General features: G+C 34.2%; 1 protein-coding gene across 1 annotated transcript; it reads left to right on the top strand.

Moving 5' to 3' along the window:
* The first annotated feature begins 881 nt into the window (after nt 1-881).
* LOC105680138 (gustatory receptor for sugar taste 64f-like) lies at nt 882-18,900 on the top strand. Its single transcript, XM_067350536.1, has 8 exons — nt 882-1,671; nt 1,766-1,910; nt 2,593-2,711; nt 2,787-2,981; nt 4,099-4,208; nt 8,343-8,513; nt 8,585-8,757; nt 17,606-18,900. Exons 1-8 carry the CDS (start codon nt 1,644-1,646, stop codon nt 17,790-17,792), a joined length of 1,128 nt encoding a protein of 375 aa, XP_067206637.1. The 5' UTR covers nt 882-1,643; the 3' UTR covers nt 17,793-18,900.
* Nucleotides 18,901-26,003: the final 7,103 nt, after the last annotated feature.

Genomic DNA, 26,003 nt, shown 5'->3' with positions numbered 1-26,003 from the left:
CGCGGTCTAGAGCCGAGTATGCTCGGCGAGGATACGGGTGTGCCCGTAACGTGGAAGCGGTTCCTGGGGCCGAGTATGCTCGGTTGGTGCACGAGTATGCTCGTGCTCGTGAGGCTGCTGGACATAGACTTCGAGTATTCTCGAAGGATTACGAGTGCTCTCGCAACAGGACGTTCACTGGCGAGCAGTGAACGGGATCTGGAGGAAAAGCGGGGCCTCTTTTATACCCGGCTGCCGCCCGACTGGCGAAGGATCGGCAAGCATCGGCGGTTTAGCCGGCGGACCCCCACCTGGTAAATTTCGAAAACGGTCGGGTGTGGGGGGCCGTCCGGCGATTGACCGTCGGTGTTTATATGAAAAGTTTATCGGCGCGCGATGCGCCCTTTTTGGCTACGGACGATGTTCGGTCCGTAGCCGTGACGATGCATGCTGCATCGTTACAAATTATATTAATTAATATTTTTATTTTTTATTTGTGCGCGTTCTGAGATTTCAAGTCATCATACACATACGTTCACATTTGACAGTTTCAATTGATTACTCTCCGTTTGCTCTCAAGATTTTTCCCGCGAAAAGTTACGTGGTTGTTGTGGTAACAATAAATAACCTAAACAGATCAGTCGACCGCTTGCCACCGTCGAGTAAACACGTGTCGTGTGTTCGTCGAAGACGTGTTTCTTTTTCGAGTAATTTTCGCGCTGAGTGATTAGTTGAATATTTAGTTTTATCGATAAAGTGAGTGACAGGGATGTGAATGTGTTGTGTGCTTCGAAACGTGAAATGTGAACAATAAGAAAAAGGAAACAGTTACTCGATATGGATTTGTCTCATCGCGGAAGCAACCAATTGTTTATACAGAATGATACGCAAGTAAACACGTTGAAATTTCTTTGATACATCTCTCTCTCTCTCTCTCTCTCTCTCTCTCTCTCTCTCTCTCTCTCTCTCTCTCTCTCTCTCTCTCTCTCTCTCTCTCTCTCTCTCTCTCTCTCTCTCTCTCTCTCTCTCTCTCTCTCTCTCTCTCTCTCTCTCTCTCTCTCTCTCTCCCTCTCTCTCTCTCTCTCTCTCCCCCTCACGCATTTTTAAGTGCATGAATAAATGTACATGCATACGTGCGTGTGCTGTTTGTCTGTTGCATGCGTGGTGTGTGCGTGTGTGTGATGTGTGTGTGGTGCGTCTGCGGTGCGTGTGCGTGTGCGGTGCGTGTGTGTGTACGTATGCGTAAGAGAGAGAGAGAGAAAGGGGGGGTGTGTGTATGTGTGTGTGTGTGTGTGTATGTGTGTGTGTGTGTGTGTGTGTGTGTGTGTGTGTGTGTGTGTGTGTGTGTGTGTGTAATTTGTGTATCGTCAGCTGTCAGCTGATTGTAGCAGGCGCCTCACGTAAACACCCGCGTTTCGGTGAATGCGCCGGCCCTGCTTGTCTCTTGTACTCGGCTCATGATACGCTGCCTATTTTCCTTTGTATCTTAAAAACTAAGCTCCGGAAAAATTTTTGCCAAAGGAAAAATTGTCTCAGAATGCGCTGAGGAATATGTGTCTTTAAGGACATACACTTATTTTGAATCACCCTGTATAAGAATAATCCTTTTTAGATCGCCCAACAAACATAACCTGCGTAACCTACGGAACAGCAGGTTTGATCCCATGAAAACCGACTTGGTTGTACCCGAAAGTAAGTTTGGTCTTGTATTTGATTTAAATTGATCATCGTGATTTATAATTGATTTTTGTGGATTATTATATTACGTCGTTGTGATGATTTTTAGTGTCGTCTGCTATACCCCCGTCAGAGACCTTCAACCCTGCTACTGATAGTTTACATGCGTCTATTAGACCGATCATCATGCTGGCTCAATGCTTCTCCATGTTTCCGGTATGCGGTGTCAATAGAGCAGACGCTTCATATCTTCGGTAAATGGAAACAGTGTTTGAAATAAGATGGAAGCAAAATAAAAAAAAATATATTGATTAATATCACTACAAAAAGTTTTGGCAAAAAAGAACATACTACTATTAGTTGATAGCATATGGGATATAATATTGACTATTTATTATTTCTTTTGTCATTTATTTATCCTATTTATTGTAACACACATAGATATATACTAGTTTTTAAAAACAGTTATTGGTTATTGTTTTTTCTTTCTTTTTGTCTAAAATACTGGAAGGGGATACCTTGAGTTTATTTCAAGTAAACTTCAATTTACGATCTTCCGTTTTACAAAACCCTGGATTTACAATTGTTTAATTTTAAGAATAAAAATATTTAAGCTTTAAAACTATACATACTATACCTATGATGTATGTCGTTCAAGTGTCTTACAATCAGTTTCTGAGAGTGGGTTCTCATGAGAATGGTGTTAACAATGGCTAATTCCTACCTTTGTTTTGTTATAATACTTTACTTTACGAACTGCCGTTTTACGATTAATAGTTAGGAACGAATTAATTTGTAAATCGGAGTTTATTTGTCTTTTTATGTGAGTCGTTATTTTAAAAGTAATATAATACAATTTTCTCGATTTTAACTTTAATGTTTTCTATGTCTTTAACTGGAACTTTGCGCACTTTACGAATCTCAAATGTCTCGCAGATTTACATGGCGCAGTCCAAAAATTCTATATTCAGCGATTGTTTTCCTGGGAATAGTTACTGTGTCAGTTTGTAACGTGTGGCAGTTGTATTCCATGGGAATAAATTCCACCAACATGAGTAAGTTACTTTTAATAACAATAACATTACATCCACATTGAACCATTTTTGAATTATGCTTGTCCTAAATATTAGCATCCTTTGTCTTCTTTGCTACAACTCTGGTGACTGCCGTCATGTTCTTGCAGTTGGCAAGACAGTGGCCTTGCTTGGCATCAATTTGGGAGAAACTTGAGCGCGAATTTATTTCCAGACACCAAAAAGTTTCAAAGACTACCCTTGCAACTCGTTTTAAAATTGTAACTGCCGTTGTCATGTTGCTCGCATTAGGTAAATTATATCTTAATAAATGGGTAAATGTTTAAAATAACGCAGTCAGGCTCAATCATCAAAGTCACAGTTTTGAATAATGTTCTAAAGATTTTAGCTGTCGCTCGTTATTTATTAATAAATTATTAACCTAAGAAGTTTGCAAAGTAGGACGTAAATTTTGGACACCATATTTAACAGAATGTTTTCTTCGCAAAAATATTTATTTAAACATGATAAATTGAATACATGAGAAAAAAGATGGGCTCCGAATAATATTTTCAAACATAAATAGGTTGGATTAGAGTTTTTCTAAGTGGGATGTAGGAGAAGGGACGGAATCCATTACTTAATAAATGTAAATGCATTCTGAAAATATTTTGAACAACGATCTTAAAATTTATTTATTAAGTGATACAAAAGCTAAAGGATGCAAAAAAGCCATTATTTTACAAAATTGATATTCGCTCATTGCATCTCACACAAATAATTAATGAGAATTTGTTCATTATATGTTATATGTAAAAATTCGTACAGCAACATGTTAACGTTAGAAATTCACAACAGAAATTGTGTACCCGATAATACTTCAGTAACAATTAAGAGGAACACATTTGATACATAATAACAGCATAACGATCTATCTCTTCAAAATTTCTTGGCAGGAAAACTAAGAGGAACATTAATTTGAAGTCAAAATAATAGCTTACTTGTACCTATTAACGAATTACATACTATTTATTGATGAATAAATTGTAAAACTTCGTTTAAAACATTTTTATAATGCATTTACATTTATTAAGTAAAAGGTTCATTCTCATTCGTCCATGCTTTAATTTGTCACGTTTTAATTAAATAAATACTTCAGCGAAAAGTACATTTTATTAAATGTACATGATATGCAAAAATTACATTCTACTTTGCAATTTTCTTTGGCTAATTATTCAATAAACAACAAGCGACGACTAAAATTCTTTTTTTGTTATTCAGGACAATGGCTTTGATAATATATGTCAAGGTTACGATCGAGCCTGACTGCTTTATTCAAAACATTTACCAATAAATGAAATAAGAATTATATTTACTCGAATTTATATTAATAACTACATTTACATTTATCTTAAATATTCTTATACAGTGGAACACAGTACCGTTGTTGTTTCCACATATATCAGTGCAGTGGAATGTGCAGCATATCGCAACGATACAGACGTTATCGGTATTTACTTTCAATCACAATTTCCTCAGGTAAGATAAGGTATTAAATAAATATAAACATAATTATCTAATTTAAGGAGACTAGGCAGTCAAAATCGATTTTTTTTGCATTTTTCAAAAGTGCTATCCTTCTTGAATAAAATGCTACTTGGTAGATGTCGAAATTCGCAAAATTACCGATTTGGCAGCCGAAAAGGTCGAGCGGCGCACAGATTCGAGGTGTGTATTAGTAACACAAAAAAAAACCTTACAAAGGTAAAAAAAAGTAGTACAAAGGTAAAAGACAAATACGCCAAGTACATAAAAAATATCCGAACTTGTACGCAATAAAAAATTTAAAAAATATTTACCTCTAAAAAATAATAATTATATAATAATTATTTTAAAAAATAACCCTAAACAATATTACCCTGAAAAATATTATTTATAAAAATATTTATATTAAAACTAAATATGAAGTCAATAGTTATTATACAAGTATATAGAAGCAATTTAATTTGCGAGGATTCGTAATTTGAAATAATATTTGTTATAAAATCAATCTTACATTTGTAAAAATATTATACATTATAGATTCTCTCCATAAAATTAAAATTTATTTTATTTTTATTAATAGAAATCTGATTTTTAAAATAAATTTAACTCATACAAAATAGTGTTATTTTAATACAAAAACACTGTCATCTTCGAACCAAAAGACTCTTGTACAAAATAGTTGTTTTAATTTTTTATTACAACGTGATTAAAATAGTGGAACATATTTAAATATAAAAAGAATTTTAATTTAAAAAAAAGACAAATTTAAATATAAAATAAATTTTTAATTAAAAAAACATGGCGCTGCTTGGCAGTTGAAATAAGAGTTGTTTTTAGGGTTCAATAAAATATTTTGATTTTTTTTGGTGGTACAAAATAGTACAAATTCGGTACTAAAAGAATCTGCTCTTTTTTTTCATTTTGATTATTTTTTGCTTTGGTCCTGCTAGCTTCATATTAAGCTAGCAACGCCACGATTTTTTCTGAAATGGCATGGGGTACAAAATTATTTTTTGTGGTACAAAATAGTATAAAATAACGCGCTAGGTCGCAATTGATTTTGTTGATTTGGTCCTGCTAGCTTCAAAGAAGTGACAAAATCGCTTTGCATGTGTGCGTGCGAGCGTACGTACGTGAGTCTGAACCTTATCCTGACTATCTAAAAGGTCACAATTCTAGAATACTATTATCATATCTTAGGATTGACCGCACCAATCTTATTCTAACTGGTCGCAATCGAAAGCTTGTATTCACATTATACACTACGCGTCAAAATTAAGGGATAGAAAATTTTGGGCCGATTTTTGGGTGTTTTTTGAGCGGCTGTATCTCCGTGAAAAATGGGCGAGAAAAATCTTTAAAAAAAGCGTTTTGAAGTTTGAATCTTCTAGTTTCTGAATTTTTGCAGAAAACTCCCGTATCATCATTTTTAACTGAGTTTTCCTCCATTGAACGGACCAATCCAAAAATGAAAAAATTTCCCCAAATTGGGCAACGTGCATAAACCAGAAAATTTTTTTTTGTTAAAAACCGATTCCACGACGTTAAAGCTCATACAATTCTCAACAATTTGCTTTTTTAGTGAATGCTGTGCGATTTTTTTTTGACCGAGTTATTGGCGGTTAAAGCAAAATTCGTACTTTCAATTTTAAACATCTAATTCCGGAACAAATTGTCGTACGACATCTACCATGGACTTTTTGGAAAGTTCAAAGTCTCCCCTATAAGACGCTCTTTTTAGAATTTTGATCCGACATTTTTTTTATTTCGACATATCGACTGTAAAAACGTGTTAAAAAACGCGTTTTTCTTTTTTTTTATTCACCTGGGCGCTACTTCGTGAAAAATGATTGGAACCCTTGAGTGTCCACGTTTTTTTTAGTTAAAGGTATGCCCAGTAACCACGCGAAATCCCGAGAGCGCTGGAATTTTCTTTCCTAGTGTTCTGAAGCTCGTAAGTTACGTTAACTCATTAAGGCCCAAATGGACGTTTTTTCGTGGCTTTTTTCAGTGGCTGTTTTTTCTACTAAACCGGTCCGGAAAAAATTCTAAAACAATCATTTCTGACGTAAAATTTATTAAACTTTCAGAATTTGTCTTCAGAATTTTTCCAAAATGCGATCCGAAAAAGTTATATTTGTTTATTTTAAAAAACACCTGATTTTTTCACTCCAACATTTTTTTTAATGAATATTTTTGCATCGAAATCGGATGAAAATATCTCTGGGAAGTGAAAATCTTGCGTCCATGGACCCTAAGCTTCAAAATGTATAGTTGAGTATTTTGAAATTAAAGGTGGCGACGTCCAATATGGCGGTCCAAAGCCATTAATGTTACGCTTTTTCCGATTATTCCAAGCACAACAATTTCTTTTGATGAATTCCGAATGAAACCTCTACTGAGGTTTTTTGAGTCGCTGATTACAAATCTCTTATCAGATTTTTCGAATTCAAGATGGCGGATCCAACATGGCGGACAAAAATTCTCAAAATTCTTATTCCGTTTGAAAACATGCTTTTGTAACATTTTTTTTTTCTTTTTCGATATTTGTTCCTAGCACTGTACCATCAAGTAAATTATTAGATAATGCTTTTGGCTAAAAAATATTATTTTATATTTATTAATAATAATTGCATATGTTAAATTGCACTTTGTTGCAATATGTATGTTGTAAAATGACTTCATTTTTCTATTTACAATAGTAAATTAGTATTCTTTCTAAAATAATTAGTTATTAGTTTAACATATGCAAATATATTATTAATATACGAAATAATATTTTTTAGCCAAAAAACTAATAGAAACAAATATGGAAAAAGAAAAAAAAAGTTGCGAAAATCAAGTCTCGAATACGCTAGGACTTCGAATATGCTAGGCACTTGCCTTATTCGATTAGAAGCGCTTGTTTCTTCGGATGCAGTCCCATTGAGCACGGATCGGATTTCTCACCAGAATTCTTCACCAGTGAATTTTTGATCCTGCTATTTCTTCTAATCGGAACGCGTATTTCTGTCTGTATAGAACATCCGGAACTGTCCGGAACAATGTTAGTGTTAGTAACAAGCCAAAATGAGTGCCAAATATGACTAATAAAACTGTTTTTTCATCTATCTCTATGAATTTAGGATATTTTTAGTCGCATTGAGGTTAAAACTGTCTAATATAAAACTGTTACAAAATATAGTTTATGTTTCTTCACACATGTGTCCGTTCCGTTCCGTAAAAAATTTCTCTACCAGTCCCATGTAGCAAAAACGGAACGGAATGTCGCTTCGATCGCAAGTAAATGTACTTAATTACGTTAATATTTCGTTATTTAATGTCGTTTAATGTATTAATTTGTCGTCTGCTATGTATTTACGTCGGCTCGATGGTAGCAAGACAGAGACGTCCGCTCTTTCTCTATAGCCGAACGGCCGAGCGCACACGACGCGTGTCGTAAGCGCTTCTTACTTGTGTTGGGGCTCGAGAGCCGAGAGCCCGGTAGGAAATATCGCATCACTGACAGTGCATGTAACGGCAATGCTTCGACCGCAGTTAAAAAAAAAAAAACATAACATCGATGGTATTTATATACATCAAGATAGTCTACAGTAAAATCCGTTGAGTTAAGACTTGATCAAGTACACGCATATTTGAAAAACTTTCAAAGTTATTTTTCTCGGAAACGAAACCTCGTATGAACAAATTTTATTCTATATTTTCGATTCAGTTTTTCATGTAGAATCACCACCTTCCCGCTTGTACCACCAGTTACATGACACCCTGTATATATATTTAATATATACATCTAATTTTTTTTTAATCTGTATGATAGCAATAAACATTGAGTAAAATGTAAATTTGGGTTTGCTTTCATTTCTTTGCAATTGACGCACAAAAAATCTTTATTTTTAAGCGACTTGACTGCCTAGTCCCTTTAAGTTTTTACTGTGCTTTAAATATTTTAATATGTTTTTATATAAATAAATTACAAAATTTTTACTTTTCCATCTTTGTCTATTCATTAAAATAAGTCGAAAATTCTTTGCTAACAATAAGTAAAGACTTATGTGATAATGAATTAGCATGTAAATTTAATTACCATTCTTTATACAGTATATATTATTAATCGTTAATTTTATATAGATTTTCTCAAGAATTTCCTACAGTCTCTGGAGAGGAATTTTGGTTGAAGTTATAAATATTCTCAGTACATTCTCATGGAACTTTGTCGATCTCTTTCTTATTCTGATCAGCATAGCTTTGGTGGACCAATTCAGGCAATTAAACAGTCGTCTTTATGCGATAAAAAAAAAGGTAAAATATTAAATACTTGAAATAATTGTTTTTATTAACGCTATTAACTCATCACTACTAACAACTCTTAGTATCATTTCGTTGTTAAGGCAATGCCGGACTGGTGGTGGACTGAGGCTAGAAACGATTATAATTACTTGGCGACCCTAACGCGCATAGTGGATTCTCACATCTCGAGTATCGTGCTTCTGTCCTTTGCCACCGACTTGTATTTCATCTGCATTCAACTGCTGTTTTCCTTCAAGTATTTTCCATACATACATAATAAATATGATTTTGCTTACGTAATCTAATATGAGTTGCGTAAATCCCGTATCAGACTACGCATTGGGAATTGAGATTGCGAACTGAAGATTGGAATTTGACCAATCAGGACAAAGTAATTTAAAAGTAATACTAATATAATTAGACAATCTTTAATCTTCAATTTTTAATCTCAATCTCCAATGCGTAATCTGATACGAATCTTAATCATCGTCGATTTATGTTACAATATAAGATGGCAATAATATTAGCAATGTTAATAATCAACAAATAAAAACTTATCTTTGTGTTCCGATAAGTGACATCGCAAAATGCTAATTATCTTATTATCAATTAACATAACCACAGTATAATCAGTATGTTCACTCGATATAGGCGGGAGGGAGGATAAGTTACGCAGGCTCGCTTCGCGCATTTATCATTTTAATCAATAAACCAAACTGGATCAATTAGACATAATTTATGAATGTGTTACTGTAGAATCCGTAAGTCAGTAATATAACTACAAAAAAGAGAGATTGAAAAACCATAGTTGAAACCGACTTAAATAGGCTAAATATCGGTTGAACATAGCTTTTCAAACAAGGATGCGATATTTCCTACCGGGCTACCGGCTTTCGAGCCCCACACAAGCGAGAAGCGCGTACATGTGCTGCGCAGAACGCTTTGCGCAGAACGCTTTGTGCAGCACATGTACGCGCTTCTCGCTTGTGTGGCGCTGGGAAGCCGGGAGCCCGGTAGGAAACATCGCATCACTGTTTCCAAAGGATACCGCATATCCTTTATGGAAAATTGTCTTCCACTGAATTTGGTTCAAAGTTTAGGATTTTATAGTTCATGTGATGTTAAGTAAAACTCAATGGGCACAACTCTTTAGGAACTACAGCTAATTTAACTAGTTTAGTCTGCAGAGAGTGTCAAAAATTGATAATTTTTAAGACTTTTTTTGCGAAAATTATCATATTTTTGCAGTTGATGGGAATTTCAACAAGTGAAACCAAAATTCATCACGTGAAAGTGTCTGCAATTCGAGTCTCACCCAGACCCTATCAATCACCTATCTATCTCCATCTATGATCGTTTAATCATTAATGATCATAATTCTATTAGCTAGCTAGTTAAAGTTTAGAACGTTCTTGGAGTGACTTTTTCTAAACACAGACCGACATTTTTAGACTTTTTGAATATAATATATCATTTTCGATGTATTTTTTTATGCTGAACACGATACCGGCCACAAAATTGCTCTATCACTTTAGGTTTTTGAGAAAAGTAAGGTTAAAAATGTCAAAAGTGACGTTTTTGGCATTTTTATAATTTTTTCGCTAGTAAAGTAAATTTTATTTTTTACTTTCGTTCACGCTGTCTTAAAGTGCCAACTTTTACCTTTAAACTCGATTGTTTCCACACTTCGTACGATTTTTTTTTCGCCGAATTAATTTCTCCGCTGTCAGAAATGTGAAGAAATGTGTTAACCTCTTCGCTGTGTTTGTATCAGTAAGGTACAACTAACTTTTGTTCGTATAAAGTGCATTATACACAGAAGATTTAAAATGCCAAAATCTCATTTGGGGAAGCAAAATGTAACCCATCCAGAAGTAAAAAAAAAAGCAGTATATACCACTTTTTATTGATATTCAAATATTTTTACAAATTTTGGTCCGCCATATTGGATCGGCTATTTTGAATTTCGAAAATCTTATTTCAGATTTGAATTGAGCGACCTCAAAACCCTTCATATTAAAAAATCATCATCCAGTTCTGAAATTTTGTTTTCCAAGTACGTTTTTGGCACGAAATGTTTATCTTCGTCTGACAGTGGAGAGGTTAACACGGCGGAAAAATAATCATACAGAATTACAAAAAAACCGAGATTAAAGGTAAAAGTTGGTACTTTAAGATGGCGTGAACAAAAATAAAAAATAAAATTTACTTTTCCAGTGAAAAAATCATAAATATGCCAAAAAATGTTAATTTTGACACTTTTAACCTTACTTTTCTCAAAAACCTGACGTAATAGAGCAATTTTGTGGCAAGATTCGTGTTCAGTGTGAAAAAATACATCGGAAATGGTATATTATATTCAAACAACAAAAATCATGTCGGCCAGTTTATTAAAATTTATTAAAAATAAATTTTTTATTTTTAAATTTATTAAATGGAAATATTTTAATAGATTTCCACTTAATAAATTTATTTAAAAAAAATTTATTTTTAATAAATTTTAATAAATTTTTTTAAATTTTAATAAATAGGGAGAAGAACCCACTTATAATCGGATAGTGCCGCTTCCAACGCTCGGCGGCGCTGGCCCTAGCGGTTGCGGCGCGCGCGGTAAGGAGAGGAAAGGAGGCGTATACCACGGAAATCGGCTGAAATGTTCAGACTAATTCCGAGCACTGATTTGGACTAATGAGAGCGCGTCGAGAAAAGCGCTCCAGCCGCTCGAGGTCTAGCCCGGTCTAGTCTATCATACATTGGCTGCTAATGGCGCGTTGGAGAGGCAAGAGGGGAAAGCACTTATTTTGTAGCTCGGCGCCCGGCTCATGTCTCGCCGCACCGGGCTATATACAGGGTGAGGCAAAAGTATGGAAACCCCCGAATAAGTTTTGAGGAAGGCATTTTACGAAAAAATGTTAAATACAAAAGTTTTAGGAAATTTCTCTGGTTTTTCAATGGTGACCTTGGATTTGACCTTGACCGTGACCTTGAAGGTCATATGAAGGTCAAGTCCATTTTTTTAAATAGGAACCCCCATTTTTCATCGTAGATTCAGAAAGAGCGGAAAATTTTACATCGGAATATGACCTTGACCGTGACATAAGGTTGAGAAAGAATGCCTCATTAGTGTACTGTCATATAATGACAAAGAGCACCAAAAGACAAAAAAATTTTTGAAAAAACGATTTGATGTAGCTCCATCAGTTCCAGAGATTCTGAGAAATCACTGTTTCGTCCCAATCAACAAAGAAATGGTGATTAAGAGATATTCTAATGCTGGTAATAGTTCGACTTTTTCATATCAAGATTTCAAAAAGTAGGGGGTAAGAGCTCAGGCGACATCAGAATCAGAGGTATCTCTAGTATCAAGTTTTATAAAAATCTGTCAATTTCCTAAATTTTAAATATTTTTGGTCTTCATATTAGATCTGACATTTTCAGTTTTCGAAATCCGATTTAAGATTTGTATTTAGCTGGCCGTAAAACTCTCTGTTCAAATTTTATAAAACTTCCTTACTTTTAAAAATTTTTCAAATTCTTAGTTGCCATATTAGATCCGCCATTTTGAATTTTCGAAATGCGACTTCAGATTCGTTATTAGCAACCCGAAAAAGTCCCTGATACCACGTATTATAAAAATTCGTTAATTTCTAAAAATTTTCAAAATGTTTTGGTGGCCATATTGGATCTGCCATTTTGTATTTTCGAAAGATAACTTTAGACTCGTATACAGTAACCCGAAAAACCCCTTGATACCAAGTTTTATAAAAATCAGTTAATTTCTTAAATTTTTTAAATTTTTGGCGGCCATATTAGATCCGCCATTTTAGTTTAGATTCATGTAACAGTGCACAGATAAACAGAGTACTCGAAAGTGTTAATTGGAAGAGAAAAACGTCGAATGAATAATCGCTACACTTGAATAATTACCGTTTTTATTATTTTTTTTTGGTTTTCTGAAATTTTAAGTATGATCCAATTGAATTTGATAATTTTGCTACGCGCCATTGGAAAGCTTACATTTTTCTGTAAATTTTCTGTTTTTTTTTTTTTTTTTTTTTTTCTGTAAGTTTTAAGATTTTTTCAAAAATTTTTAGATCAAATAGAAAATGGGCAGCATGGGTGTAAAGTTGAGAAAGAATGCCCCATATATATAGTTATAAATAGTTATATAAAGTTATATATATAATATATTTATAACCATATATACAGAGTGTCCAAAAAGTCGCGGAACGGTCAAATATCTCGAAAAAAACATTTTCGAGAAAAATTTTTCATATGAAAATTGTTGGGTTTTAAGTGACGCATTAGGTAGCAATGTTAGTGTGACTTTGTATTGTTAAGGTCACGTAAAAATTATTTTGAAATTTTTTAATGGAAACCTCTATTTTTGATTGCATATTCTTGTAACTAATCTTGAGAGCTTTTTAAAACAATCTAAAGTTCTTTTTCATTAAGTATTTTCCGACTTATGAGACTTGAGAGGTACAGTATCGTCAGCATTAGTATTACCCGATGCACACCACGGAGAGGTTGCCTTTTCGGATTTTGCGCATCGCTTGCACGCATACCCCTACGTACCTTCTCCCTGTGTGTGCATCTCTTCCATTCGACTTTCGCGTGAGCCGCGTCCTCATTCCGGCATCTTTGCGGCTACAAAGAGCTCATAAAGCTAAGAGAAGTGTTTCAAAGTGTGTAGAAGGTCACTCCATACACTGTTTCGATTTTCTTTCAATAACTTAATTAATTGATTACGTTTATAAAAATGAGAAATATTTTTATTAAATGATTATTGTTATAGAAATGAGGACTCGGCCTCTGGTATAAGACTCGGCTTACTTTATACTATTTGATTTTTACAAGACTCGACTTTTGTTTCTAACTAATTCTTCAGACAGCTCGTTTTATATAATATCGTCTGAAACTGCGGAGAACCAATCCACGTCGTTGTTTACAATGAGCCAATTGGAATCGAGGTTTGGCTGTCGGTCGAATATTAAACGCTGTTATTGTTATGCCAGCATGCTTCGCTCGGCGAAACATCTTAGTGGGCCCACTATTGTTCTTTCGTCACAACAAAAAGCGAGTACAAGCCAACAGTGCAAATTGTAGTACTTTGTTTCTTCTTTTATGAAATACAATATTGTTGTTATTTAAGAAGCTGTTCGAAGCTACTCGTCTCCCGATCCCTGATTCCTACACTATTTTGATACATTTTTTGATACAATTAATTAAAAATGTATTTAAATGAGAGAGAAAAAATAACAGTTCTTATGATGCGAGGATACAGAAACAATATCAGGACTTACGAAACAGTGACTACTTTATTAAATACATTTCCTGATCGCCCGCCTATTTCAAGTCTACTGTTCAGCAAACTGTAATTCAACTGTAATTAAGCAAACTGTATTTCTGACTTAACAATCAGATTCAGTTAAAGATGCGCAAAATCCGACCAGGCAATCTCCTCGTGGTGCGCATCGTAATACTAATACTGTCGGTAATGTACCTCTCAAGTTTCAACAACTCAGAAAATACTTAATGGAAAGGAACTTTAGTATAGTGATAATATAAAAACAAAGGATTTAGTGCCTATCTTTATTATAGTATTTTGAAAAGCTCTCGTGGTTTCAGCTACAAGAATATATAATCAAGAATAGGGGTTTCCATTTAAACATTTCAATGTAATTTTTACGTGACCTTAACAACGCTGTCTAGGTCACACTAGTATTGTTATGTAATGCACCACTTAAAACCCAACATGAAAAATTTTTCTCGAAAATGCTTTATTTTCGAGATATTTGACCGTTCCGGGACATGTATATATGTATATGTATGTATAATTTACAAATTTATAAATTTTAAGATTGCTTTAGGCAATCTTAAAGTTACCTAAGTTGTTTTCAGACAAAGTTCAAAAATAAAGTTTTATTTCACATATTGCTTAAGACGCTCTTGACAATCTTAACTTTGCCTAGGCAATCTTAGGATTGCCGATCGTTCGGGCTTTGCTGGTAACCCATACACTGAGAAAAATGTTCTGTTTGATTCAATAAAACGTCCGTTCGATTTTGGACGAAATAGAGATTCTGGTTGAATCTACCATATACAGGGTGTCCCATTTATTGCTTACAAATAACTCAAATAACTTCGTTAGTTTTAAAAATATGGAAAAATGGTTGAGGAAGAAGTTGTACGATTCAAAAAGGGAGATACAATCAGTGTTGCCAATCTGGTGATTTTCCCGTTAAATTTGATAATTTTAATTTTGATTTAACGGTAAGAATTCCTAAATAACGGTTAGCGGGAAATCCGATAATTTTTTTGTTGTTGAAATATTTTTCTGGTAATTTTTATTTTGCAATTTTTTTGTTATAAAAAATCAAGTTAAGATACCTTTTTACGCCCGACAGCTTAAAGACGTCAGTAAGACGCCTTTTAGACACGGTATCTAAAAGACGTCTTAATGATGTCTTTAAGATGTCTTATGTCCCGATTTTAGACATGTGTGCTGTCTGGGCGCTGACGCTCAATTTCAGCGTTAGAAGACATCACGTGACTAAAAATAATGAATCATTGTAGTGGTGTTTGATCACATAATGTCTTCACAATTTTTCCAAAATGCGATCCAAAGAAGTTACGTTTGTTTATTTAAAAAAAAAAAGGATTTTTTCACTCTAACATTTTTTTCAATAGATATTTTCGCATCAAAATCGAATGAGGATATCTTTGGGAAGTGAAAATTTTACGTCCATGGATCCTAAGCTTCAAAATGTATGGATGAGTATTTTGAAATTTAAAATGGCGACGTCCAATATGGCGGTCCAAAGCCATAATTTTGACGCTTTTTTTAATTATTCCGAGCACAACAATTTCTTTTGATGAATTTCCAATAAAAAAGGGTTTACTGAGGTTTTTTGGGTTGCTGATTATAAATCTCTTATCAGATTTCCAGAATTCCAGATGGCGGATCCAACATGACGGATGAAACTTCTCAAAATTGTTTTAGTTTTATAAAAATTTGTATATAGGGGTTGTGGAGTACTATTCTTTAAGACATTAATAATGCGCTGTCTCATATTCTACGCTGTTGGCGTATCTTGGTACTTACACAATAGTACGTGATACCTTAAACAACATGTTTCAGAAAAATGTAAATATTCACATAAAATCAACCCCTTCAAAAGTTAATGACCTTGACATATGTTGTCAAGGACACATCACCGAGTAACAATTAAAAGGTTTTATCCGTCGCTCGTTGTTTGTTAAAAAATTATTCTTAAAAAATATGACTACACAAACGAATGTTAAAAATCAACATTTTTCTTATTTATTATTTGTAATATACAATATCACATATTTTTGTTATTAATATGACACATTATAATTATTATTTAGTATTTTCGTAGAAAGTTGCAAACCCATGTGGAACCTCGCTTCGCGTGGAAAGTGTATGCGTGGAAGCGATGTGTTCCGCTCCCCACCCACCCCCCTTGGGGATCCAACTACAAAAAAACTATACTTTGTCCAGCGAGAGAATATGCCTCTTTCTGCGCATAGGAGAAGCATTGCGGCCAAAGTGGTGAGAGCGTTGGTATTGACAAGCTGCACGAACAGTAGTGAAGTGAGGACGTTTTTCAAACGTCCCGTGAGGGGAGACCTGCGCAAAACGAACGAGTTACATATATACTCCGTCCAGCGATAGAAATACCTGGGTCGGACGAAAACTCGTCCGTTTCGCGCAAGTCTCCCCTCACGGGCTGCTTAAAAAGCCCCCCTCACCTCACGTGACTGTACTATAGGTTTGGATTGAATCTCGTTTCACGTGTAAAGTGTACGATAATGTATACAATAAATTTTTTGTTAATAATTTTTTAATGAACAATGAGCGACGACTAAAATCTTTTGATTGTTACTCGGGGATATGTCCTTGACAACATATGTCAAGGTCATTGACTTTTAAAGAAATTGACCTTATGTGAATATTTACCAATGTATTGGCAAGGACTTAATAATTAACTGGTCAGCACGCTCTCCGGATCTAACACCGCTTGATTTTTTTTATAAGGAACTATAAAAGATATGCAATTGTCGCGATAATAATTGAAATATTAATTAAAAAGAATTGAATGATAGCGCATTGCGTGTGGCTAAATCGTGGGCGTTACGCTACGAGATCGCGCGTAATGCCTCCAATTTTTGTTTTCAGAAAATTTTATTTTTACAACTATGGTTTTTACATGATGTAATCTTCAGTCATCAACAAACATTCAGTTATATTTTCTCAAAGTCAGCATCATTTTATATGCTATTTTGCCATCTTTGTATCAGACGCTGTATTCAAACCCATTAAATTCCTTACTGTGACTCTTGAGAGCTTCACAAATACTTTTCTTAATAGTGACTTTATGGAAAAATAACTGAACGTTTGTTAATGATTAAAGATTACATCATGGAAAAACCATTGTTATAGGAATTAAATTTTCTAAGAAAAAAAATTGGAGGCATTACTTTCGACCCTCGTATATAAGAGTATGTAAAATGCTCTATAGTTTATAGTTTAGTCATACGATTTTTGAGTCATTAAAAATGGCCGCTATCTTCTCCATTAAATTTTATTTTTATTTTCTCAGACCTAGTGATCTAGGTATATAGATAGAAATCTGTTAAGTAAACATACTGATTATACTGTGACATAACTGTCATCATGTTTATCTAAAAACAATTTTCATGTTGTTCGATCACTGCAGTGCTTGGAATTGATTGCACATTTCAAACGGTTTTTGTCAACACGTATTTTCTTTTCTAACTATGCGCGCTACAACAGCTAGGGCTGGTGCTTCCTAGCAGCTGCAACGTGCGCGATAAGGAGGAAAAGTAAATGTTGACATACGAAATTATTCGAAATGTGCAATTAATTTCGAGTACTGAGTTGCTCAGTTAACTGAAACTACGATTTCTATAAATGTAGATAGTTTAAGTAAAAGTTTTCTTAGTATTGTTTTTGTACTAATAGAAATTTTGTTTCAATGTAAAATAGCTTTGAATTTAAAAGAAAAGAGTTACAGTAAGAAAATTTGTAAAATTATATCCTTTTTTTTCAACAGTCCAATACGCGGTATCGTACGGAAGATCTATTTTTGCTTCTCCTTCGGTTTTCTGTTGGCAAGGACAACAGCGGTATCCTTGTACGCAGCTTCTGTTCACGATGAATCTCTTTTGCCAGCACCGGTTTTGTATAGTGTTTCTGGTTCTAGTTACAGCAATGAGGTTTGTCATGTAATATTACCATAGTTTGAATTGTTAACTTATAATTGATACATGGTCACCACAGTCTAGTCAGAGGCTGCTAAGCAAAAACCTGAACTGTTTTAATATACAAGGTGTCCCAGACCTACTCTATCACCTGTTAATGGCAGATTTTTGATTGTAAGATTATTTGGAGATGAGAATCTTAATAACAAGATGTCAAAGCTGCAATAGTTTTTCAATTGAAAGTGTTTAAAGTGAACCAATCAAATTGTATGTTTAGACATGTTGTATTATACGTTAAAAGTGCCCAAATTTGTTTATGATATGTGAAAGTTTTGACAAAGGATACGCATCGTGTTCTAATATCAATATTCCAAAATATTTTTAAGCTATTATATTATTACCACAATATTTGTCGGAATTATTATCTGCGTATAAAGAAAATAAATATATAAAATTATTTAAATAATAGTACATAAATTATATCCCAGATAGCACAGAGATGAATAGAAGTTTATAGAGAATTCATTTTAAAGAATACATACAGAATTAGAAAAATAAATATCTAAAGAATTCCAAAAGAATTAACTACAATCAGTTCGTTTCGAAGTATTCCCCAAAAATTCATTATAATGAATACTTTGCGACTCAATATTTTGAATACTTCAAGAATTCATGAAAAATTAAAAGTATTTTATTTGTTTTGATTCCGACCAGAGCTGCTAAATTCGTTTACTGCGGCCTCCGCACACACAAGCGAGAATCGTATACGTGATACACAAAACGCTCTGCGCATCTTCCGACCCATCTCGTGTAGTGTCACGCTGTGTACTACCAGCATTAAGTGCAATATTTTTTTCTGCATAAACAAACGATATATGTAATACATATACCCAGGTAGAAATCTGGTCTAGGAGAAAGCCTGGTCTTGGATATTTTTCCCCGTAGTATAGCTTGGATCTGTCCGGGAAATCTAACTTGGACCCATATGTAATGGGAGACGGCGGGCATGGACGGATCCATTATCTAAAATGTACCCAGGTCCAGGCTTGTTTCCACGGTTTTTCCTAGAAATTATACTGGAATCCCGCCTAGTGCCCTTATTTTACTCGGGTTTTCTCCTGGATTGTTCGATATTGTATTTTGCGGATGACGTTCCTATAAACGTTTTTGTAGATTTGGGTAAAAGTGGCATTAATCTAGGTCGTAAAATATTCATCTGCTTGATTGTATGGAATTTGGTTGGTTACAATCCACTGACGTAATTTTTCCATTTCATCAGCCATTTCGTCCTCATTATTGTGACCTTCATTGTATTCATCGATTCTGATTCTGACATATCATCTTCGAGCTCTGAATTGTTATTTTCCATAAATATTTCCAGGCCATCAGTTTCCTCTTTGTCGCGTACATGATAGACATTCTCATTTGCAGCACTATCAGTAGCTTCATTACTGTTAGATCGCGAATACTTGTTTTTTATCAAGTCACTTTCGTCACACGTGTCACTTTCAGTTTCAATGTTCGCTATTTTTGTTTCTAATTTTGTCCTCAACAGTAGACGAGAAGCCACGAATATGCGATCACACACATATGTTTCAAACCGTTTTTTCTTTTAGTTCGAACCGTAACTCTTTGATATGCTCTAAGGTGTTACTATTTTGAGCCGTAAAATATTTAACAAACGTTAACATAATCTGAAAGTTCAGAATAAAAATACTGGTTTTTTTCTGATCGGACCCGGGCAGATCCAGGAAAAAATACAGATAGATATTTTTTAACCAAAACCTGGGAAAAATTGTGGAAAATTTATAGCGAAACAATATATCGGTATTTAATAAAAGGCAAAAAAGCGATCAATTATAAAAATCTACGAACAATTTATTGATTGGTAAGTACGGTTGAATTGGATTTATTTATTATATATTTCTAATAATTGTTATTATTCTATCTGTAACGATGCAGCATGCATCGTCACGGCTACGGACCGAACATCGTCCGTAGCCAAAAAGGGCGCATCGAGCGCCGATAAAGAATCTTATAAACACCGACGGTCAATCGCCGGACGGTCCCCCACACCCGACCGTTCCGAAACTTACCAGGTGGGGGTCCGCCGGCTAAACCGCCGATGCTTGCCGATCCTTCGCTAGTCGGGTATAAAAGAGGCCCGGCTGTATGCCTTCTTACCAGATCCTGTTCACTGCTCGCCAGTGAACATTCTGTTGCGAGAGCACTCGTAATCCTTCGAGAATACTCGAAGTCTATAACCAGTAGCCCCACGAGCACGAGCATACTCGTGCACCGACCGAGCATACTCGGCTCCAGGAACCGCTTCCACACGTTACGGGAACATTCGTATTCCCGCCGAGCATACTCGGCTCTAGATCTCGATACAAGCATACTCGTATTCCTGCCGAGCATACTCGGCCACCAGGAACCGTCCTTCGTTCCTCCGTGCGAGCATACTCGCACATCACCGAGAGTACTCGGCCTCGATCCTCGCATACGAGCGTACTCGTATATTACCGAGCATACTCGGTTTCGTCTCCTAAATACAAGCATACTCGGTTTCGTCTCCTAAATACGAGCATACTCGTATATTACCGAGCGCACTCGGCTTCACTTCTTATATACGGGCATACCCGTATACCGCCGGGAATACTCGGCTCCACATCCGATCACCGGTCATTGCAGGGCGCGGGCAATACGCACGTCCTCGCTCCCGTCTTCATCCATTCAAATCGGGTCCTTATATCCGGCAGACAATCGCGAACAATCGAATCGAGCGATCATCAAGTCACCGCGCACGCGCCCGAGCTATCAATCAGTCGATCGATAATCGACACCGCTCGCACGTATCGATCCACGCGCTCGCAGTCATCTAGAGACAACTGCGGCACCCGCGCTTGCGCTGACGCTTTCGCGTCACTGTACGACCGCCGTTACGGACCGTTCGCACCACCGCTATAATTTATAATACGCGTTCGAGCAACATACTAAAACGTTCCGTATCCACACGGCTGTACATATTAAATCTCAACTTTATGGTAATAAACGTTATCTTATTTTATTATTATCAAACAGGGCAATTCTTTTCACGTGCCCCCAACCGACCGAACTCCTGATTCCGGCGAGTTATTCCGCGCATACAAACGTACCGTTTCATATCCACTAAACATATCGATTAACAATGACATTACATCAATATTATAATTCGCCATTCAACAATGCAATTGTTATATACAACATGTTATAGTGCACTTACATTGTTGAGTGATGTTGAGTGAAATTATAATATTGGTGCAATGTTACTGTTAGTTGTTTACTAAGTATTTTGTAGAATAGATAAAGTAATCCTTTATCTATTCTAAAACTATTCCTCTTGAATTCATAAAGTATACATATCTGTTGGTATATAAAAATACTATATGAATAGTCCAAGAAATTTTCAAGAATTCCAATTATGGTGCATGTAACTTCCTGAATCATTCTTAGAGTATTCTTCTATGAATTCCTAAAGAATTACAATTCAGGAAAGAAGAAAACTTGAAAAATATTTTGCGAATTTACTGTGTTATTTCCCTGGTAGAAATTCACTCTGGGCCTTATTATGGCCCCGACTAGCTTGTCAGTCACCAACTCGGGCGTGATACTGGCGAATTAGTCGGGGCCACACACGAAATCGTCATAAATGGCTGTGCCAGCGCCACAAATTCACCGCAATACTGGGGCGACTGGGGCTGTGGATTGGCACTATCTATCTATCTATCCCTTCTAATTTTTTTAGATAGGTTATGATTTGGTAAACAAGTAAGGCCCAAACTTTTTTTTTTCTGGCAGCAAAGACTGGCAAACGCTACAGATTAAACATAGCGCCAGACTAAATATCATTCTGGACCATACTATAGCCCTTCTAAATTTTTTTAGATAGATTACGTCTTGGCAAACAAGTGAGGCCCATACTTCTGTCTTGGCGTTAACCTGGCAATTTCTACCAGGGTTGGATATCAATATTAATAATTAAAATAATATCTGAGAATACTTTCGATGTTTTTAAAAGTGTGAATTTTTGGCAGTCTAATTGGTCAATTTTAAATAATTTTTATTAATAAATTTGTTTTATTGCATGTTGTTTTTCGATTTTTGATTTACCTATATTTAATAATTCATTAAATACTGGTGTATCCATTCTCAGATATTCAACAAATTTATCTGGATCAGACTCTTTCATTTCTTTAATGAGATTGTTGCTTGCACCTTGCAACATTCTTTGTCTTATAGTAAATATGGGATGAACCCAAAATTTCCTTTAATACTTTCTTTTTTTTCAATCTTCTATACAACAAATATAATTTCAATAATTTTTGTCGCATTTTTTTTTTAATTATTATTGATGATTGTGAACTGCGTTGCCATTTAATAATTTCTCTCGTTAAGAGTATTTTAATTTTTTTCGATTTTATAATGATCTACAAAATAAAATTAATATAAAAAATAAAAATTAATTATTAATAAGTCAATTATTATTAATAATTTTATTACTTACCAAATAATTATTCATTAACAATAAATGTTTAATAAAACTACGATCTCAATAATCTTTTGTATTTCACTAAAATAATAATAATATATATATATTATATATATATATATAAACATTTTAAAATGTTTAAAAAAAGTTGAAAAAAAAATTGTTTAAAACTTATGTGCTTGTGTGTGTGTGTGTGCGTGTGTGTGTGTGCGTGTGTATGTGTGTGTCGTGTTACATTGGATGTCACAAGTCGGTACGGAATTTTTATTGCTGGCTTCCCCATGCACTAATATATTTCCGGAATTCTGTAAAATTAAAAAATTTATTGTTATTGTTTAAAAAAAAAAAAATAATTATAAAAAAATACATAAAAAAATAAAATTTACATATATTTTTCATTATAATATAAAATAATCAAGACATTTTCTAAATTAAAAGATAATTTGAGGTTAGAATACCGTTCCGTTTTCCGTAAAAGTCACTCCATGGGGAACCCAGCCAACGAAAAAGTCGGAATCTTACATGATTCTGATTGGTTGATACCTCTCTAGTACTTTTCCGAGATTCCGATTTCCAAAGTTCTGTTTGTCATGGCAGAGAGAAGACTGAGAGTGGACATGCCCGCATTTTTCGTGTTTCTGTGGGCTAGCGCTTCTATGTGCACAAAACGTGCACATTGAACTACATAGCCAATGTCCACGAATCCCGTAGGTAATGTCCACGATCTTTTGGGTCTCTTCCGTGCTATGTCCACGACTTTTTGGTTCCGATATGTGCTATATCTACAAAGTGTCGGTAATGCATACTTGTAAAACATGATTATGTATATCAATCAGATTTGAAATATAAATACACACGTATTGTAAATACATGTATTGTAGCATTTATTTTTGCATTTACAGTTTATTTAGCAAAAGATCAGTTATTTTTAATAACCTGTGTAATTTGAAAATGTACATTTAAATTATTTTAATAAATTACTTCTATAATTTTGTGTGTGTGTGTGTGTGTGTGTGTGTGCGTGCGCGTGTGTAAATAAAATGTTGCATTTTTGTCAATATTTAAAAAGATGATAAACTCTTATAGATATTTCATACAGTAATGACCAATAACTTATTTTGAATAGTAAAAGCCAGGATTGGGCGTTTACATGTAAACTATAATAGATGCAAAAATACTCGCATATTAAACACGAATGCAAGCTAAACAGTAAAAACAATCTTTTCATCTATAATTTGAGAAGACTATAGTTATGAACCGTCGCAAGAAAGTGTGCAAATTGTAATCTTGAATTTTAGAGTACAATTTACGAAAATTTACGACTAATGTAAAATAAACAAAGATATACTTTTTTAATTAACAATCTAACACATATAAAGGAAAGGCTCAAATGATAGCTATCACATAATATAATAGAAGGGCATTGAGAGCCGTCGCGGGATGTTAGTGCGGAATTTTAATTTTTCTTAAAGAAATTAATTTATTAGTCTACGTGAGACAGTTAACTTTGTACACCGATTTCTGGTTCGAGATACTTAAAGTGTATGAAAATTTTAGTACATTGTTCTCACATATGGAGAATCAGTATGTACTGATAGGAATTATTAGAAAGAAAGGAAGAGAGAAAAAATATCAGGGCGCGAGTGGCTAAGCCGGGAAGCTTTCCCGGCCATGTTATTTCATAATCGGGATATGATGCTATTATTTTTCCATCGCAATACAAATATTTATGTTTTCTTAACAAACTTGCCAATCTTTTTACCAAATGTGGAAAATCAAATAATGCGTAATATTTTTTTCATTATGTATAAAATATGTCTTATCTGAGTGCACACCAAGTTGAGCATAAGCGCTTTGATGGACCTTGATCGCACGTTATAAGTCGTACATCAGCACCCGTTTTGCTCAATCTATCTAAGCATTCTTTCATTAAAATCACTATTTCTTCCGCTTTCATACATTTTCCTGGGAGAAAATATGCTAGCGGTTGAAGCCATGGATAAAGCGCATTTATACTATCCACACAAAATACAAATACGCATTTTGTTCTTTTACTTTTCCTTCCTAAAGGCCCAAGATCAACGAGTCCTTCTATTTGATCCAGACTAAATGAGTATTCTTCATATGATTTTATATACATTTCATCCCATTTTGAAGCACAAACTCTTTGTTCTACAGGCAACTTTGAAATTTTTTCCTGCAATTTGCGGAATATAACATCACAAAATCCTGGCATTATATTAAATTCTTCGTGCCATCTTCTAATAGTTCGTTCTGCAGGAAAGTTGCAACATGCCTTTCGTAAACGACGCAATGCAGATGCCAAATAATAAAAAAGGTATTTCAAAAGAGTTTTTTCTTCCTCTGTATATGCCGCATGTGGAATATAGACTTGTTAATTAATCATTGCTTTTGCAACGGGATGCAGATTTTGTTCATTAATTAAATTTTGTATTTTCTTTTTGTTATTTTTTTAATTTATTTTTTTCTTAGGTACTTGGCGACGTTGTAAACGCAATTTTAAACGCTTTATAGTCTGCCGCAAACAAATATTTTCACGTTTTAAACTTTTAATTATCTTTTCTGGATTATATTCTTTTTCACAATTTTGTCATTAACAGATCACACTTATCAATGTTTTCATATCTTACAGGTTCTAAATGCATCCATTCTGTAATATCTTCCTCTTCTAATGATTTGTTAAAATTTAATTTTGCTGGAAGATAAGTTTGTTTGAATCGATCTAATAATTGCTTATTTATTTTATCATTATGATCGATATTAAATGATGTTCCTGCAATTGCGTTATTATATGTATTTCCTACTTCTTCCATTTCTTTTATTTGGTTTTGTTCTTTTTTTGCTCTTTGCATCTCTCCTATTTCCATAGCTGCCTCAGATTTTTCTTCTAAATTTATCAAATCATTAAATCAAATTGGCACAGCATCGCGTTTTAATGTTTTCTTGCCTTCTCCCTTAAATGAGTTAGCATTAAATGATCTGCACACAGATCAGCACGACAAAATGAATTGACAGTCCATTTTTCTAATTTAATATTCCCTAAAATAAAATAATAAAAAACGATTGACAAATAGTAAATATTTTGAAAGTACTTTCAAAACATAATTATTTTATTTTCAAATAATAAATGAGATAATAATTGAGGGCGCGGATCAAAGAACTCGCTCTGCGCTCAAATCGTGTAAAAGTAGTGTCTAAACGTCTCAGAGCATGAAAATTTTGAAAGTCGCAAAATTAATTTTTTTTTTAATATAGACTTGTAGAGAACGACGAGACGGAACTTTTTTTCTTTTTGCAGTTTTTTTGTTTGATGCTTATTTTTAATAATAAAAATAAAAAACTGAAAAATTTTTATCCCCAAATTCAATAAGATTTTAAGATATAAATCGTCGTAATTTGGCCAAATTTTATTGAAATTGTTTGAAATTTGGTATACGCATGCAGTATAGTCTAGCGATGCCTACAAAATAATAAAGAAGCTGAAAATCGTCTATTGTTTAATAATAATTAATTGCAAATTGAGGCCAATCGGTAACCATGTTTTTTTAGTTTCGCCGACAAAAAGTATCGAGGGAACTTGAAATTTGGAACAACTTCCAGTGATACATTTGTTCCTCACCACTGAAGGAAGATTTCTGGAAATTTTCAGATCGATTCATTGAAAATTTGCGGAAATATGCATTTTATAAGAAAACATGCGA

Source organism: Linepithema humile, chromosome 2, assembly GCF_040581485.1.
Source record: "Linepithema humile isolate Giens D197 chromosome 2, Lhum_UNIL_v1.0, whole genome shotgun sequence".
Classification (NCBI taxonomy): domain Eukaryota; kingdom Metazoa; phylum Arthropoda; class Insecta; order Hymenoptera; family Formicidae; genus Linepithema; species Linepithema humile.
Note: the sequence above shows the minus strand (reverse complement) of the source record. Positions and strands in the feature narration are given on the sequence as shown.

Excerpts from the sequence above, each read along its gene's own strand:
- LOC105680138 (XM_067350536.1), top strand. The coding sequence starts at position 1,644 with ATGAAAACCGACTTGGTTGTACCCGAAA. Across the intron at positions 1,672-1,765 it reads CGACTTGGTTGTACCCGAAA|TGTCGTCTGCTATACCCCCG; the intron begins GTAAGTTTGGTC and ends GATGATTTTTAG. Across the intron at positions 1,911-2,592 it reads GCAGACGCTTCATATCTTCG|ATTTACATGGCGCAGTCCAA; the intron begins GTAAATGGAAAC and ends AATGTCTCGCAG.